Source organism: Haplochromis burtoni, unplaced genomic scaffold, assembly GCF_018398535.1.
Source record: "Haplochromis burtoni strain Fernald_Lab_line unplaced genomic scaffold, NCSU_Asbu1 Contig_268, whole genome shotgun sequence".
Classification (NCBI taxonomy): domain Eukaryota; kingdom Metazoa; phylum Chordata; class Actinopteri; order Cichliformes; family Cichlidae; genus Haplochromis; species Haplochromis burtoni.
Window position 1 is genome coordinate 523,934 of NW_024582629.1, and position 14,288 is coordinate 538,221.

The 14,288-nt window shown below is 38.6% G+C and overlaps 2 protein-coding genes across 3 annotated transcripts; both read right to left on the reverse strand.

Annotated features, from left to right (window-relative positions):
* Positions 1-4: 4 nt before the first annotated feature.
* On the reverse strand, positions 5-8,380 carry pdpk1b (3-phosphoinositide dependent protein kinase 1b). Of its 2 annotated transcripts, none has more exons than XM_005939509.3 (14): positions 8,182-8,380; positions 5,763-6,053; positions 5,507-5,549; positions 5,284-5,421; positions 5,044-5,188; positions 4,839-4,936; positions 4,301-4,376; positions 4,149-4,217; positions 3,928-4,024; positions 3,639-3,812; positions 3,215-3,432; positions 2,913-2,970; positions 2,431-2,583; positions 5-2,318 (listed from the first exon to the last, which is right to left on the reverse strand). In XM_005939509.3, exons 1-14 carry the CDS (start codon positions 8,203-8,205, stop codon positions 2,205-2,207), a joined length of 1,698 nt encoding a protein of 565 aa, XP_005939571.1. In that variant the 5' UTR covers positions 8,206-8,380; the 3' UTR covers positions 5-2,204. The 2 variants fall into 2 exon arrangements, with proteins under 2 accessions (XP_005939571.1, XP_005939572.1); XM_005939510.3 differs by lacking the exon at positions 8,182-8,380 and adding an exon at positions 7,498-8,163.
* Positions 8,381-8,522: 142 nt separating this feature from the next.
* Positions 8,523-14,284, reverse strand: tsr3 (TSR3 ribosome maturation factor). The gene is made up of 6 exons (XM_005939504.3): positions 13,854-14,284; positions 13,455-13,665; positions 12,150-12,343; positions 11,874-12,044; positions 9,276-9,330; positions 8,523-9,056 (listed from the first exon to the last, which is right to left on the reverse strand). Exons 1-6 carry the CDS (start codon positions 13,972-13,974, stop codon positions 8,918-8,920), a joined length of 891 nt encoding a protein of 296 aa, XP_005939566.1. The 5' UTR covers positions 13,975-14,284; the 3' UTR covers positions 8,523-8,917.
* Positions 14,285-14,288: the final 4 nt, after the last annotated feature.

Genomic DNA, 14,288 nt, shown 5'->3' on the forward strand with positions numbered 1-14,288 from the left:
AAAACAGTGATAATGAGCCGGTACTTTATTTACATGCTGCAAAATGTGAGATGCCATTGCCACTGAATGATGCGGTTTCTTGACTGTCATGACCCAGGCTGTTGACAGAAGACAGGACACATGGCTTTATTGGTATGCCTAAATCCCTACATGCTTTAATTACTGGACTACCAAGCATTAAGTGGAAAATTCATCATTCAACATCTACTGACCTAGCGCACAAATAATCAGAGAGAATGAACAGATTCATTAAATTATCAGAATATGATTAAATCACTGAGCAAATAGAAAATGTATGATATAGTAAGAAAAAAGCTGTAAAATATTATAGTTTACAATAATTATTCACATTCAAAGGCTTTACATCTCAATACATACACAACATGGCCCCTGAACATGACTTCAATCCAAATATGATTCATATATTAGAATTTAAATAACACAGAATGAACTATAGGCTAAACAATAGCCATCAAATAACCTTATACAAGAATAAAAATACAAAAACTGTATCCTAATATCATTGCATTACTTGCTTCAGATTTTAATAATACATCATCTGTACATCACAGTTCTAGTCAGTTACAAGCCAGGTAGAGCTTCTACATACAATGTAACCGACTGCCATCGACTTGATTCAAACAATTTTTCTAACTAGAGGGGAAAACACTTCTCGTGCTTCCTCAACTTTATAGACAGATACAGCAATTTCATCGGTTATTTGGATGAGATAGATATTCTTTGACTGACATCCAACCACATCTGGCCCTGGGCCAGAGGGTCCCCAGTCACACACTGCACATACAGACTCAGCTGAAGGAAGAGGACCTTTGGAAAGACCGTAAGGTACTATGACAAAAAAAATTAAAAGCATTATGATAATACATATTTCTAAAACAAGAGCACAAGTTAAATCAATCGGTTTAATTTCTATTGGGCCAAACATCAGAATGAAAAAGAAAAATTAAAAAAAAAATTAAAAATAGGCCAATGAGCCCAATGAGGCAGTTTTGCCATATTGTCCAGGGACAACAGCTTTACTGTGATTGCTTCTGAAAATGATAGTATGTGTATGCATCTCTGTTGATGATGGTGGTATTCTGTTCAGCATGGGGTGGTCAGCACATAAGATTTTGTTTTGAATAGGGCATACTGAAGATGAGTGAACTATTCCACCAAATAAAAAAACCAAAGAAAAAAAAAATAAAAATTAAGAACTCACACCACAAAAGAAATAGCCAGTGAATGGTACAGAACAACCAAATCATTCAACAATAGTCTCTATGGTTTCCAATGCAGTCAAAAATACCCACCTTTACTTGAATAAACTTTATCTCCAGTGCCCTAGGAGAGAAGCGGACAAGGCTGAGCTACAAAAACTGGCCATGCAGGAAAGATAAGCAAGTTATGATTAGGAAGTACAAGCTAGTGGCATGTTTACCCACCCCCCTGTTAGCAAAACATCCTCGGCTATGGAAGGCTCATACTTATACAGAGACTGGTTCAGACCCACGTCTCACTGCAGACCGGCACTCTGCATTATTATATAGAGACCTTAACTGCAATAAGCAAAGTACCGAGAGACTAAAAAAAAACAACTCAAATACCGAGGGAAATATTTGGGTTCTGACAAAAATAGAGAGGATCTGAGTTTGGTAAACGTGTGAGACTGAACCATTTTACAGTATCTATAGAGTATATGCACTAAAAGTGGGGCTTGACTACAGCTTGCACATACAATGTAGGATTAGGATATGGTTTAATAAAGATATCATGAGAGGCGCTGGTCCACAAAAGCAAGATTTTGTGTCATCATCGAAGCAGGAAACCAGTCCTTGCGTTTGAGATAGTCGCAGCGGTACCCAACTTGTCACTCTACAAGACAAAGCTTGTCCTCCTCCCCCCCTTGCCCACCCCCGCAGAATGTACAAAAAGCAGATGTGCATGGTGGAAGTCTTATCATCCATACATGGAAAAATGCAATAGAAGCCTCACAGAGAGCACAAAGAACAAGCAAAGCAACCCTAAATCCAAAGTTGTATTTTTCCCATGGTTCTACTCAGGAAAACAAACAAGGTCTAGATGCCAGCGTCTCTAAGAGTTTGTTTACATTGCGGTGATGAAGGGCACTAAAGAGGGTGTTACTCTGCTCAGTGATTGGCCTCAGAGCTAAAGAGGAGTGGGCACAGGGTGAACCTGTGCTCCTATAGGCCAGGGTTTTGGTGCCTTTGATAGATCTTTCTCCACACTTCCTGGATCTTCTTACACCATCTGTCTGCATTCCCGCTGGGGTCCATCAAATAGTATGTCCGGTTAGGCTGCAAACATCATAGGAAAAACATTTACATATTTTTAAAATTTATTTTATATAAAACTGAAGGAAAATATTAAGATCTGTCAAAAAGGCATCACAAATCAATAATTGTGTACCGTGTGAACAAAGAAGGTTTTGAAGTTCTTGGCCTCGGGGCGTAACTCTAAGGACCAAGGAATCTCCCCCTTCAGGACCCTGTTGACAGGATCCACGTAGTACAGGTGTGGTCCTTCAGTGAGAAGCAGCTGTCTCCGTCGGGCGAACAGACCCTGCAAAGGAATGCAAACATCTCATTGCTTCACCAACAGAGGGGGCTACGAGGCCAGTGACACTTTTGCACAGTACAACAGGGAATTCCCCTTTACTTCCCATTTGACAGCAGTGAAAAGCAAAGGGAAGTGACTTCACTGATCTGTAGCCAACTCAAACTGGAAAACTCCACAGAGTCTAGCTGGCAGAATAGTGTAAAGTACTAAAAGATGTCTTTTTTTAAATACTGAAACAATGCAATAAAGTAATATTAAGGATTCAAATATATGCTGTAGAATTCACACACACACACACACACACACACACACACACACACACACACACACACCTTTCGTTTATCCACTGGGCCCATTTTCAGGATTAGGTTATTCTCCACAAACTGGTGCCTGTGTTGATACACAAAAACGCAAATGTAACTACACAATTTTTTAAAAACAAAGTAACATAACTAATTGTTAATCCACATTTCTAAATCATTCACCAAAAATCTCTTATGGTTTCCAGTGCAGTGAAAAATATTTCCAGGATACAAGAAAGACATTGATTCAAAATTGGTTTTGATATACATCCAACAAAGAACAGCACATGACACAGACATTTTAACAGGGATGGAGAGATGGAAGGGGTTACCAGGGGTTTCCAGTGGTCTGTTTATCCAGCAATAACTGCTTCTCTTCTTCAGTGAACTGCAGGTCCAGCTCAAAGGAGTTGTTGTCCAGGTCGTGGATATACTGCTCAATGTTGCTGCTGGACCTCTGCGGCGGCGTCGAGTCATGTGGCGACAGGGAGTGTGATGAGCTGGACGGGGCCACCTGCATGTTGCTGAACTGGCTCAGGAGGTCATCGTACTGAGAGTCATAAAGAGACAGTGTCTCGTTATGAAAGGTGCATTGATGTTATGCTGATAATTTATGACTTGTTTACAGTTTGGATGAATCTCTAAGCTTCAACAAGGTCTCAAACCTGATGCTCTCTTTGAATGAGCAAACAACAGACCAAAACAAACAAAAAAAACATACCAAGACTGTTACCATAGTAAAGTAAAATATCTTACATTTCCATAGCAGTCCTCATCATCTTCAGACATTGCTGGCAGGTAGGGTGTGAGCTTGGGAGGTGTCTGTAGGTGAAGGTCACTCCAGGAGATGGTGTCAAAGAAGGGGTGCTGCTTCAGTGGTTCGTACCCTCCCATCTCTTCACAGCCAAGCCGCTTGGTTGGGTCCAATGACTGAAATTTAAATAAAACGTAAATAGCCAACTTCTAAACAGGTAACTGATTAACTTATTTCCAAATTATTACCAAAGGAGGTTGAAATGTGTTATTGTGATATGCAATGACATACCAAAAGCCGTTCAACAAGATCCTTAGCTTTGGGGAAGAATTTCTCTGGGAATTCATACTCCAGCTTTATTATTTTCTGGAATATCAGGTACTCATTTCTACAGCAATTAAAGAGAAAAGAAAAAGTGTAACTAGTGAACATTGGTGTGTTTGGTTCAGATTTTTTGCACTTGAAAAAAACAATTAAGAAAAATTGAGTTTTGTAAACACAGTAGTTCTTACCCAGCTCTGAATGGTGGTAAACCAGCCACCAGCTGATAGATAATACATCCCAAGGCCCACAGGTCAGAGCTAAAAATTAAAAAGTAAACAGTTATAAAATTGCAGGAATGATGTCCACGCTGAGCTGAAAAACCTAATAAAAATCTCATTACCTCTTGCAGGCTGATTTCTCTGTTAGTAGCTCTGGAGACACATACTGCGCTGTTCCAACAAACGAGTTTGCTCTCGCTGCCAAAAAAAAAAACAAAAAAAAAACCAAACAAACAAACAAAAGGGTAAAAAGACAAGTTCTCCTTTCTTAAACATGTTCTATGCAGCATGTATTAAATGCTTTTCTACTGTGCAAAAAGATTGTAATCTAACATAGGTGACAAGCTTGCAAGTTACTTCACCAGCTACAAAGATTGCATTGCTTTCAGCCATAATCAAACCACAGAACAAAGCTGATGTGTAACCGTCAACTGCTTTCTACAGTCAAAGCAAAAGCAGGGGCAGTTACCCAAGTTAGCTATAAGTCTGTTAGTAGCATGAACAAGTGAACTTTGTCAATATATTGGATTCACTCAGTGATATTAATAACAGCAGATTTCTGAAACTTATGCTCAGTCCCTTGAAGTCAGTTAAGACTATATTTATGCTGGTCATACTTTGCCACAAGGAGCATAAAGAAAATCAGCACTGTGATTATACCTTGTTTACTGTCTGATGGTAACTGTTTTGCTGTTCCAAAATCTGTTATCTGAATGTGCATCTCTTCACTCAGAAGAATATTTTCTGGTTTCAGATCTCTGAAATTAAAACAATAAAAATTGTGAGCAAAAACAAACGCTTAGCAGCAAGTGAAATTTTTATAGCAAAACTTGCAAAAAGGACAAAACAAAGGGTGTTGTCTTACCTGTGTATTATCCCCTTATTGTGTAGGTATTCTAGAGAACAAACTATTTCAGCTGAGTAGAATCTAGTGCAGGTCTCATCAAATGAACCAATTTTGCGAATGTATTTCAGGAGCTCGCCGTTCTTAGCATAACTAAGACCAAAATCTAAGACAGACTGGTTAAGGAAAACTTCTTAAACAAAACAGTAAAACACGTGTTAGGAAATAGGCCTTGATAGACTGAATTTGTTAAAAGGATACACAGCTTCTCATCATCTTGAAATGTGAAGTAGAGTTTGACAAAGAACGGGTGATCAAGACTTGACATCAAATCCCTCTCTCGTTTCACATACTGGGTTTTGTTCTCCTTCACAATATGGCGTTTCTCTAAAATCTTAACTAAAGGAGAGAAAAGAGAATATTAGTAGATGTAAACCCAGCAACTTTTTCATTTTAGTCTAACTCATTATACGTTATTACTTACTTGCATATTCTTTCCCTGTTGCCTGCTCTCTTGCCAGGACAACCTAAGCATAAGAAACAACAGTGAGATGATATGGCATGTAACCAACCAGTCAGATGTTGAGGGAAAATAATAATATTTCCTTGGGCTTACTTGTCACTTCACCTAAAATTAACTCAGCATGACTCATCCAAGTACATTAATCAAAATAACATTAGCATGTAGCAACATCTTCCTCGGCACATTTCAAAAGCTAAGTGGAATGTAAGTTACATACCGTTGAGAAGGAGCCCTCTCCCAGTATCTTGCCAAATTTAAAGTCCTCTGGCCTCTTTTTGCGTGGCTGAGAAGCCTGGACGGCTGGCTGTGTGCAGAGCTGTGGGGCCTGGCTGCTAGCAGATGCTCCTACAGCACAAGCCTGTGAGGCTGCGCCCTCCATGCTGGGGCCGTGGCTGCTGCTTGCGCCTGGGATTGCAATTGGCGAGCAGGAGTCAGGGTGGTTTCTTACCATTGATGGATGCGAGCAGGAACAGATGACAACGCTGGGCTGAATGGGCACAACATCATACTGTAAGAAAAAGAGAGACCATAAAGAATTTGTTATTAAGCAGGGTGACACAGGTAAATAACAATTCACATGTGGAAAGGCTCTTTACTTGAGAAAGCTAAGGGACTGTATATCCATCTGAACTATTACTGGATTGAACATAACAGTGACGACAAAAATATAAGGATAAAATAGTAACAATTTAACATTTCAATAACGTTTTCAATAAAAATGAATGCATAAAGAAAATGTGTTTTGTTATTCAGCACTTTAAACTATCACTTAAATGAGGAATTTCAGGTTTTTCCATCAGTCTGCGATGGATTTAGTAATTGATGCGGTTATTAGTTGTCAAAATACAGATTAGATGGCCCAAAGAACACACGACAAAAGCAGCTAAACTTAATTACTGAAAAACATGAGCTTCCTAGAACATCACCGGCACCAGTGACAAAGGTGAGTTGAGATGTTTACATAGATGAAACTAAAAGAAGTTACCCACCACAACCACAGTCTTCTCACTCTACTGACACCTGAAAGTTCCCACTGGTGTAAACAACACTTTGAAGAATTTTCTTTCATATGCTTTGAAATCTCTGAACTTTCTCATTGCACTCCATCATGAAAATTAACTAAATTAATTAATTATTTTTTTAATGATAGCTATATCTACATTGCTATGCAGTTCTTTATTAGCATGAAGGAACTCCATGTAGAATTTTGTTGTGCAACCTTGCGTTGTGTTATGATAATAATTAATCCTGAATCTTAAATCTCTTTCACAAAGTATACATATGACACATGAAGAGAAAGCAATGTACTCACATATTACACGAAGCACTTTACAGGCTGCTGGCTTAAAATTATTGTTGCTTATAGTTCTGTAAATTACAATAACCTAAACATACTACTACAAGTGAGACCACTTGTAGACCAAAGTCTAACAGTGATAAGAAGGAACTGCTTAAGGAGCCACTTCTGAGCCTGGTGGTCCCACCCACCTGTGTTCAGGCTGTAAAAACTATGTCAAAGTTAATTTTTCATATGACAGTGATACTTGAGACAAACTGCGCTGAACTCACACCATCTATGTGTACATAATCAAACTGACATGGCAGATGAGGCACACAAACTGCCTGTTTAAAACTTAAAGATAGTGCTTCCTAAAAATTCCCGGTACCGGTGTCATTTATATAGAAACACATTGAATTACCCGAACAATAAGTGTGTAGTTTATCTGGCAGTTCAGTTTACGTTTAATTAGTTCAGTTGGCCTAGCTTTTTCTCATTCAAAACCAAGGTGTGGCCATTATTTTAGCTGCCTATTCCGGCCTATTTCAGCTAGCCATATAACTACCTACTGAGTCACTGCTATTGGTCAGGCATGTAATGGTTGGAGGAAAACGCCGAATAACGTTTTCCTAACTCTGGGAAGTCGTGAAACAACCGCCCTGTGCGAACTTACCTTGCTAACAAGCTAATGTTAGCTCCTGCTGGCTTGTCAAATAATGCCGGCCATCGCTGACAGTGAGTTACAAACTTAACGCCAACAGTCAATTAGCTAACGTTAGCAAATCAGGCAACACAAGCAACTTCAAAACCGTGTGGCATTTTCAAGAAACGTCACTTAATCGTGTTCAAAGTTAGTTTCCTGCCGTTTATATGAAGATTTGAAAGTTGACACTCTAATAGCACAACGCTTTCCTTCAAAATATATGCTAACCAATGGAAGAACGCAATAATGCTAATGCTAGCCTGCTAGCAAACGGGGATATCGAAAGCGCGAACCTGTTAAGCTATCAATAGCCAATAGTTACTGGTAGAGGAAAACGCTCATGTGTCCCGTGTAACTATTATCGTGTACTGGTAAGCGTTTCAAAAGGCCCAAATAAGTCGAGAAAGTGTGACTCATGAATACTGTGTGAGATTTGACGATCCAAATTAACAAGGCAAACACTGCGTGTTGCGATAGCCAACATTAGCAAACTAGCAAGCTGCTAGTGAGTCGTAAGGCTAAGCGATCTCCTTCAGCTAGCACTGCTCTTCAAATGAAGGCCCGACGTAACTATTTATCCCCACAAAGCCTCTACACTGACCATTTTGAGCACCGGCTTCGAGCTGGTATTCACGGCAAAGTTGTAACACTTACCACCTGACTTGTAGCTCTTGCCATGAGAGTTTTCAGCGAGTATTTATTTGGAATAAAATAATTAGAGAAGCTCCAGTAATGGCTGCCTCTGCGCCTTCATTTTCGAGCTGTGACGTCGTTCCACAACAATGTTACCGCAGGACAGCAGAGGAGAGTCCCGCTGTGTCCGCCCCCTCGCCACATTAACAACCTACTGAACTTCATCTTACTGATAGGGCCGGAGTCAGGCGGTAGCAGTTGTGGATATTCAAATACCGCAGTAGACGTGGCCTACAAACTCCCGTTTTAGACTAACTTTGAATATATGGCAGTAAGAAGGATCTACAGGTCTTTTTTTTATTCAAGTGTAACTAAACTTAAGTGAAGAAGCACTCCTAAATACCCAAACTGACAAAAATGACCAATATCCATAAAACGCTTTGTGTGAAACTGAAACTGTGGCAACCAAGTATATTCCAACAAACAAGTTTAATCCAATAAATATTTTGTCAATAAACCAAGAATATAATGTGTAAATGTCAGTAATAATAATAATAATAATAATAATAATAAACACCCTTATTTTATTTCTATTTAGTTGACATGCATCAAAGTTCATTAATTTACGTAGACATATAAGCAAACAAAACAAAACATAACCATTCATATGTGCCAAAATATTTTTTGAGCATTTTAAAACAGTCGTGTATTAAAAAGAACCCAAGGTTGAAATATAATTTAGTGTAAAGTCTTTGATTCAATCCTCTTCTTCATCATGGTCATGTGAGCTTGTTTTTGTCTCCTCATTGCTTTCCGTTTCTTCATCTTCTGCCTCATCTTCGTCATCTTCCTCTGTGGAGTCTGTGTCCTCACTGGAGTCATCTTCTACAGGTGCACTAAACACAAAAATGAACCCAGTAAACATAGGAAACAAATCGTTAAAGCCTATTTTAAGAGAATTCTTGCCATTTTTAAAATTATGCTGGTAATTTTTATGCCATATAAACATCACCACTAAGAGAACTAACTTATATAAAGTCAAATATAACCAAAGTTTTCTTGGTACATTTATTCAATTATTGTAATAGATACATGAATGCTAGATCAATACTTACCACTGACGTCTGTTGAGATTCATGCATTCTACTCCAGAGTTAACATCAAATGGATCTATGAACAAAACAGATGTGTAGCTTTCATTACGAGGGCAGTTAATTCAGCACTACAGGTCACTCAGCAACAAAAATACACATCCAGATTCTAGACATTTCCAGACAATCAGCCTGGATACTGACTTCCTAATCACAGCCAGATGTGTTCAGAGATGCAAGCAAAATTAAATGAGTCAAAATCCAATAAGGAAAGGAAAAAGAAACAACAAGGCAGCCTGATTACAAGGCAAGGAAACAATGCAAGGAACAGTTATATCAATGTCCACAGAATAATCAATCAGATAAAACAGTTCATAATGACATTTATTTCCCCTTGGAATATTCATTACTAAGTGTCTTTAAAGTCTTAAGAATAATACGAGTTTTATATCTTATAAACAAATATGAGAACACTGGTTTCCCCGTGACAATTTAGCAAATGTGAGTCACAACAAGAAACTATAAAAATTATTCTAATTATTCATTAGCAATTACTCAGATTAAGCCATTTCTAAAGTGAACCTTTCCAAAATAAAAATACATTTGAATCAAACAGTTGATTATGACCAACAATACTGTGCAAAAATCCCTCATTTCTTAATATTTGCTTACAAAGTGGTTTCAAGCAATAGTTCTCCAGGCTCTCTGAACCTCTTTCAAAGTTTGTCTTTGGATAGTGGCTGCTTTTTCACTCATTTTCAATCCAGTCCAATACCTGACCACCAAGCCACTTAACACAGACTCGTGAATTAATCAAACACACAAAGGGACCCAACTCAAGAGATGACCTTTGTTGTTTCTACACTGCAGAAAATTAAGCCAAGAACCAACTTTAATTTGTATCTTTAGGCACTTTCTTGTTACAAAAACGCATCATTTGTTCTCATTTATTTTGTTGAATTTATGAAAATCCCAAAGATAACAGCTTAACAAGCATGAAATAGTATTTTTACACCAACAAGGTGATTCCCAAAGAGCTTTTAGCTAAAACCTTGGCTCATCTCGAAATGGTCTTCATATGTCCTTAAAGAATTTGAAGAAACTAGACAAATGGAAGACAAGAGAAAGTGGCAGGCCTAAAGATACTACCTACAGTAAACAGAAACATCTGGAAGTCATGTTTTAAAGAAAGATCCTTCTACTGCTTCATCAGCAATGCTGTCAGATGAATGGAATCCATGTCAAGAATCCATTCTTAAAGAAGGGAAACAAGAAGTACTGGACTGAAAAAAAATGGAGTATTAAAATATTTTACATTTTTGATTCAAATCATCATCATTATATACAGAGAAGTTCAGGAGGTGCTGGGAAAATGTATCTTGCCAAAATTTACACACTTAAGAATGTACATTCAAATTTTCATCCACTATCTGGTGATACCACCATGTGGAAAGCATCTAACTGGCAGCGCCTTCAATTTTTCAGCAAACACACTGCCAATGCAGTAATAGCATAACTGGATAGAAAAACAGACAGTTGAACACTATCAGTCATGGATCGGCCTCCCCAGAGCCTGGGCCTCAACATTACTGAAGCAGTATGGGATCTTCTTGACAGAGAACAGAACTAAAGGCAGCCAACATCCAAGAATGAATGTCCTTCAAGAAGCCTGGAGAACCATTTATGAAGACTACTTAAAGAAAAGGACCAGAAATCTAGTCAGAAATAGTTCAGGCTGTGTTGATGAATAAATGTGGTCACATCAAATATTCAATTTCAACCTCATTAGAATAATATTAGCCTTATACGCTATATTTCCATATTTGTTTGCATGTGTCTGAATAAATCACTGCACCTACGTTGCATTTTCTACGCAAAATATGAAACACTCATGAGTGGCTCCAGATTTTTGCACTCAGGAGGTCCTTCAAGAACTAATTACCTTCTAAGTCATTTTTTTTCTAGTTTGTATTTGTTATTAGGAAATCTAAAGTGATGCAACAGCTAGCCACTTCAACACAACTTCCCGCTTTAGTCTTATTTTCTTGTTTCAGCCTCTTTGTTTTCTGCTTTGCTGCTGCGTGATTTCTGCGTTCTGTTTTAGTGTTTTAGGGTTAACACAGCTAATGTTTTACCAGTAACCCCAAAAGACAATCAAAGTTTCTTTGCCAGAAAAAAATCACTACTTTGTAGTAGGAGCTAATGCAAACACTGATGATCCATGCCCACTTTTAACTGCACTACAGCAGGTCTCATTTTGCACTAAATCATTTACATATTTTTTCCAAATTGTTATATTGTTATTTATTGTTATATTGTTGCTATCACAACACCCAGTGTTTGCCTTGTTATTGTATGTTTCATATGCTATGTTTTTTTTTATTGTTCTTGCAACAGTTACAAAGATACAAAAATGCGACTAAAACTTAACAGTTACTAAAACTGGAAACTGTCATCTAAAAGCTCTTAAAGTCCAATAAATGTGATTTATTTAAGATCCACTACTTGTACATGAAGCCAAACTACAGCTAAAATAGGAAAGAGGTTGAACCAAAACACAGTGACCCTCTACCTCCACTGCTACACAAACCCAGACACTGCGTAAAACCCCAGGTTATTTACCAAACTCCTCCTCTTCCTCTGGTTTAGAAGTGAGAAACTCTTTCTCTACACCAAGGAGCTCTTCTTCCGACTGACAAGCAGCGTAGCGGCCAAGCAGGACTTTATTGAGCTCCAGAAACGTTGTCCCCCATTTGAATTTCTTCAATAAGAGCAATGCCAGTTCCTCAAAACCTGCAATATCAGAAACAATATGTCACAGTTTAACTGCCATAACCAAAACAAGACACAAAAAGCAGTTGCTGCGGTATTCCTGAATAACTAAACCTAAACCCTTACCTACGATGCAGAACGTGGCAGCAAAAGCTTCAACGCAGGACAACTTGCAAGGCTTGCCATAATTTACAGGGTTCGCAGCTACGAGGTACGGCAGTAACCTGGGATGACTTCCAACCATCTTATTGAAGGGTGTCTCCTCCAGTTTGGCCCAGGAGCAATCAATCACTGCGAGCCCATTGTTGGCCACAATCTCTCTGTGCAGACAAAACATGGAGAGAAAAAAATCGCTTTGGATTGCATCACAACAGTGACACAAATTATAGAATTTATTTAATTTTCATAACCAACAAAACACTTTGATATAGTAACATTTGTTTTAATATAACAATGCATTGGAATGTCTCAAGTTTTTAATATGACTGATCTTTAAGATCAAGCTCTACATGGAGTAAATAATCAAGTAATAAACCTAAAAGGAGGGCCTTTACACTCAGGGGACACTTTATTAAGTACACTTTACTAGTCCTGGGTTGTACCCCTTTTGCCTTCCCAACTAGCTTAATTCTTCATGGAATAGATTCAACAAGGAGTTTGAAACCTTGTTCCTCAGAGATTTTGGTACATATCGACATGACAGAATATAACAGTTGTTGTAGATATACATCCATGATTCAAAACTTCTGGATTGAGATCTGGCAATTGAAGCTGTCATTTTACTACAGTCAAGAAACCAGGCTTAGATGATGGAAGCAGCTACCATGAGATGGGTACACTGTGGCCATAAAGGGATGGACATCATCAGAACCAAAACTCAAGTAGTCTGTGGTGCTAAATCACTACTCTGTTGGTACTTTAGGGACCAAAGTGTGCCGACAAAATATTTCCACACATTTACACCAGCAGCAGCAGCTGGACTTGCTGATACAAGGCAGGATGGATCCATGCTTTTGTGTTGTTTACCATCCAAATGTGTCAGCAGAAATCGAGACTCATCAGAGCAGGCAACCTTTTTCCAAAAACTTTTGTTCAGTTTTGATGAACTTGTGTGAATTGTTGCCTCAGTTTCCTGTTCTTAGCTGACCCAGTGTGGTCTTCTGCTGCCGTATCTAATTTACTTCAAGAGTCCACATTGTATTTTAATAGATGTTCTTTTGTATTTCATGGTCCTAACGCGTGTTTATTTCACCTACTGTTGTTACTCTGAACAATAAAAAAAAAAAACATTTTCACCCTGAGAACACTTGTTAATGAGTAACTAAACAGGTGTGCATCAAAATGTGTATATAAATAGTTATATGAGGTGGTCTATGGCTACAGATTCTTTGATTTCATTGGCTGAAGTACAGAGGAAACAGCTGAACAAACCTGTCTGCTGGCGTCACATACTTCGTGCCCATTGGACTCAGTATGAGCCCGTTGAATCTCTGATTGAGTCTCAGGTTGCGTACAAAGCCCTTCCTCACCAACTTTCTGCCAGTACAACGTTTGGGATCGCAGTGACCCAACTCCCACATGGCAAGTGGGCAAGGAAGCTTCACCTGAGGGGCCTCTGCTCCTTCCTCCCTGTGAAGACTTGCTGAGGAGAGAAAGTTCACAATTTCAGATCTCTCAAGAGTTTACACCATATCGAGTGTTATCAGTCCTGAGCAATGGGCACTTTTTCCTAGTGTAAACAGCATTTCATGATGCTGACGCTAATGTAAATAGCATGCCTTACAGCCAACATGTTAAACATTTTTGCATTAGAGATAATCAATACACTACCTTCCAAAGCAGTGTGCATTTCTTCTGTAAAGGCCTCTAAAGATTTCCCTTTCATTTTGTGACGTTTGTCTTTGCCCTTGTTGTCAGGACGGACAAACTTTCCCTGCTTTTTTCGTCCCATGCTGCTAGTTAGTTAACTGTCACTGTCAGACTGTCACTGCAATGAACTGACCAAGAAGTATGACTTAAGCTATCTGGCTATCCTGCTGACAACAGTTTCGTCTAACAAAGAGAACTGCCCAAAAAAAGAGACGCAAAAACTTCTTATTTGCAATAGGAATTAGACATAAGCAACTTTCAAGACTTTATCACAAACTAGTAGTAGTCTCCTTTCATCCGGAAACACTTTCATATGAAGTATAACCTAGCTTGATTGGCTTCGTATCGTGGTAAGCACGTCGCAGTCCCATATGAAAAACACGCATGCTCACGGCT

Excerpts from the sequence above, each read along its gene's own strand:
- pdpk1b (XM_005939509.3), bottom strand. The coding sequence starts at position 8,205 with ATGGCAAGAGCTACAAGTCAGGTG. Across the intron at positions 4,377-4,838 it reads ACCATCAGACAGTAAACAAG|CGAGAGCAAACTCGTTTGTT; the intron begins GTATAATCACAG and ends TTTTTTTGGCAG. Across the intron at positions 2,319-2,430 it reads AAACCTTCTTTGTTCACACG|CCTAACCGGACATACTATTT; the intron begins GTACACAATTAT and ends TGATGTTTGCAG.
- tsr3 (XM_005939504.3), bottom strand. The coding sequence starts at position 13,974 with ATGGGACGAAAAAAGCAGGGAAAGTTTGTCCGTCCTGACAACAAGGGC. Across the intron at positions 13,666-13,853 it reads AATGCACACTGCTTTGGAAG|CAAGTCTTCACAGGGAGGAA; the intron begins GTAGTGTATTGA and ends TTCTCTCCTCAG. Across the intron at positions 12,045-12,149 it reads TGCCACGTTCTGCATCGTAG|GTTTTGAGGAACTGGCATTG; the intron begins GTAAGGGTTTAG and ends CTGATATTGCAG.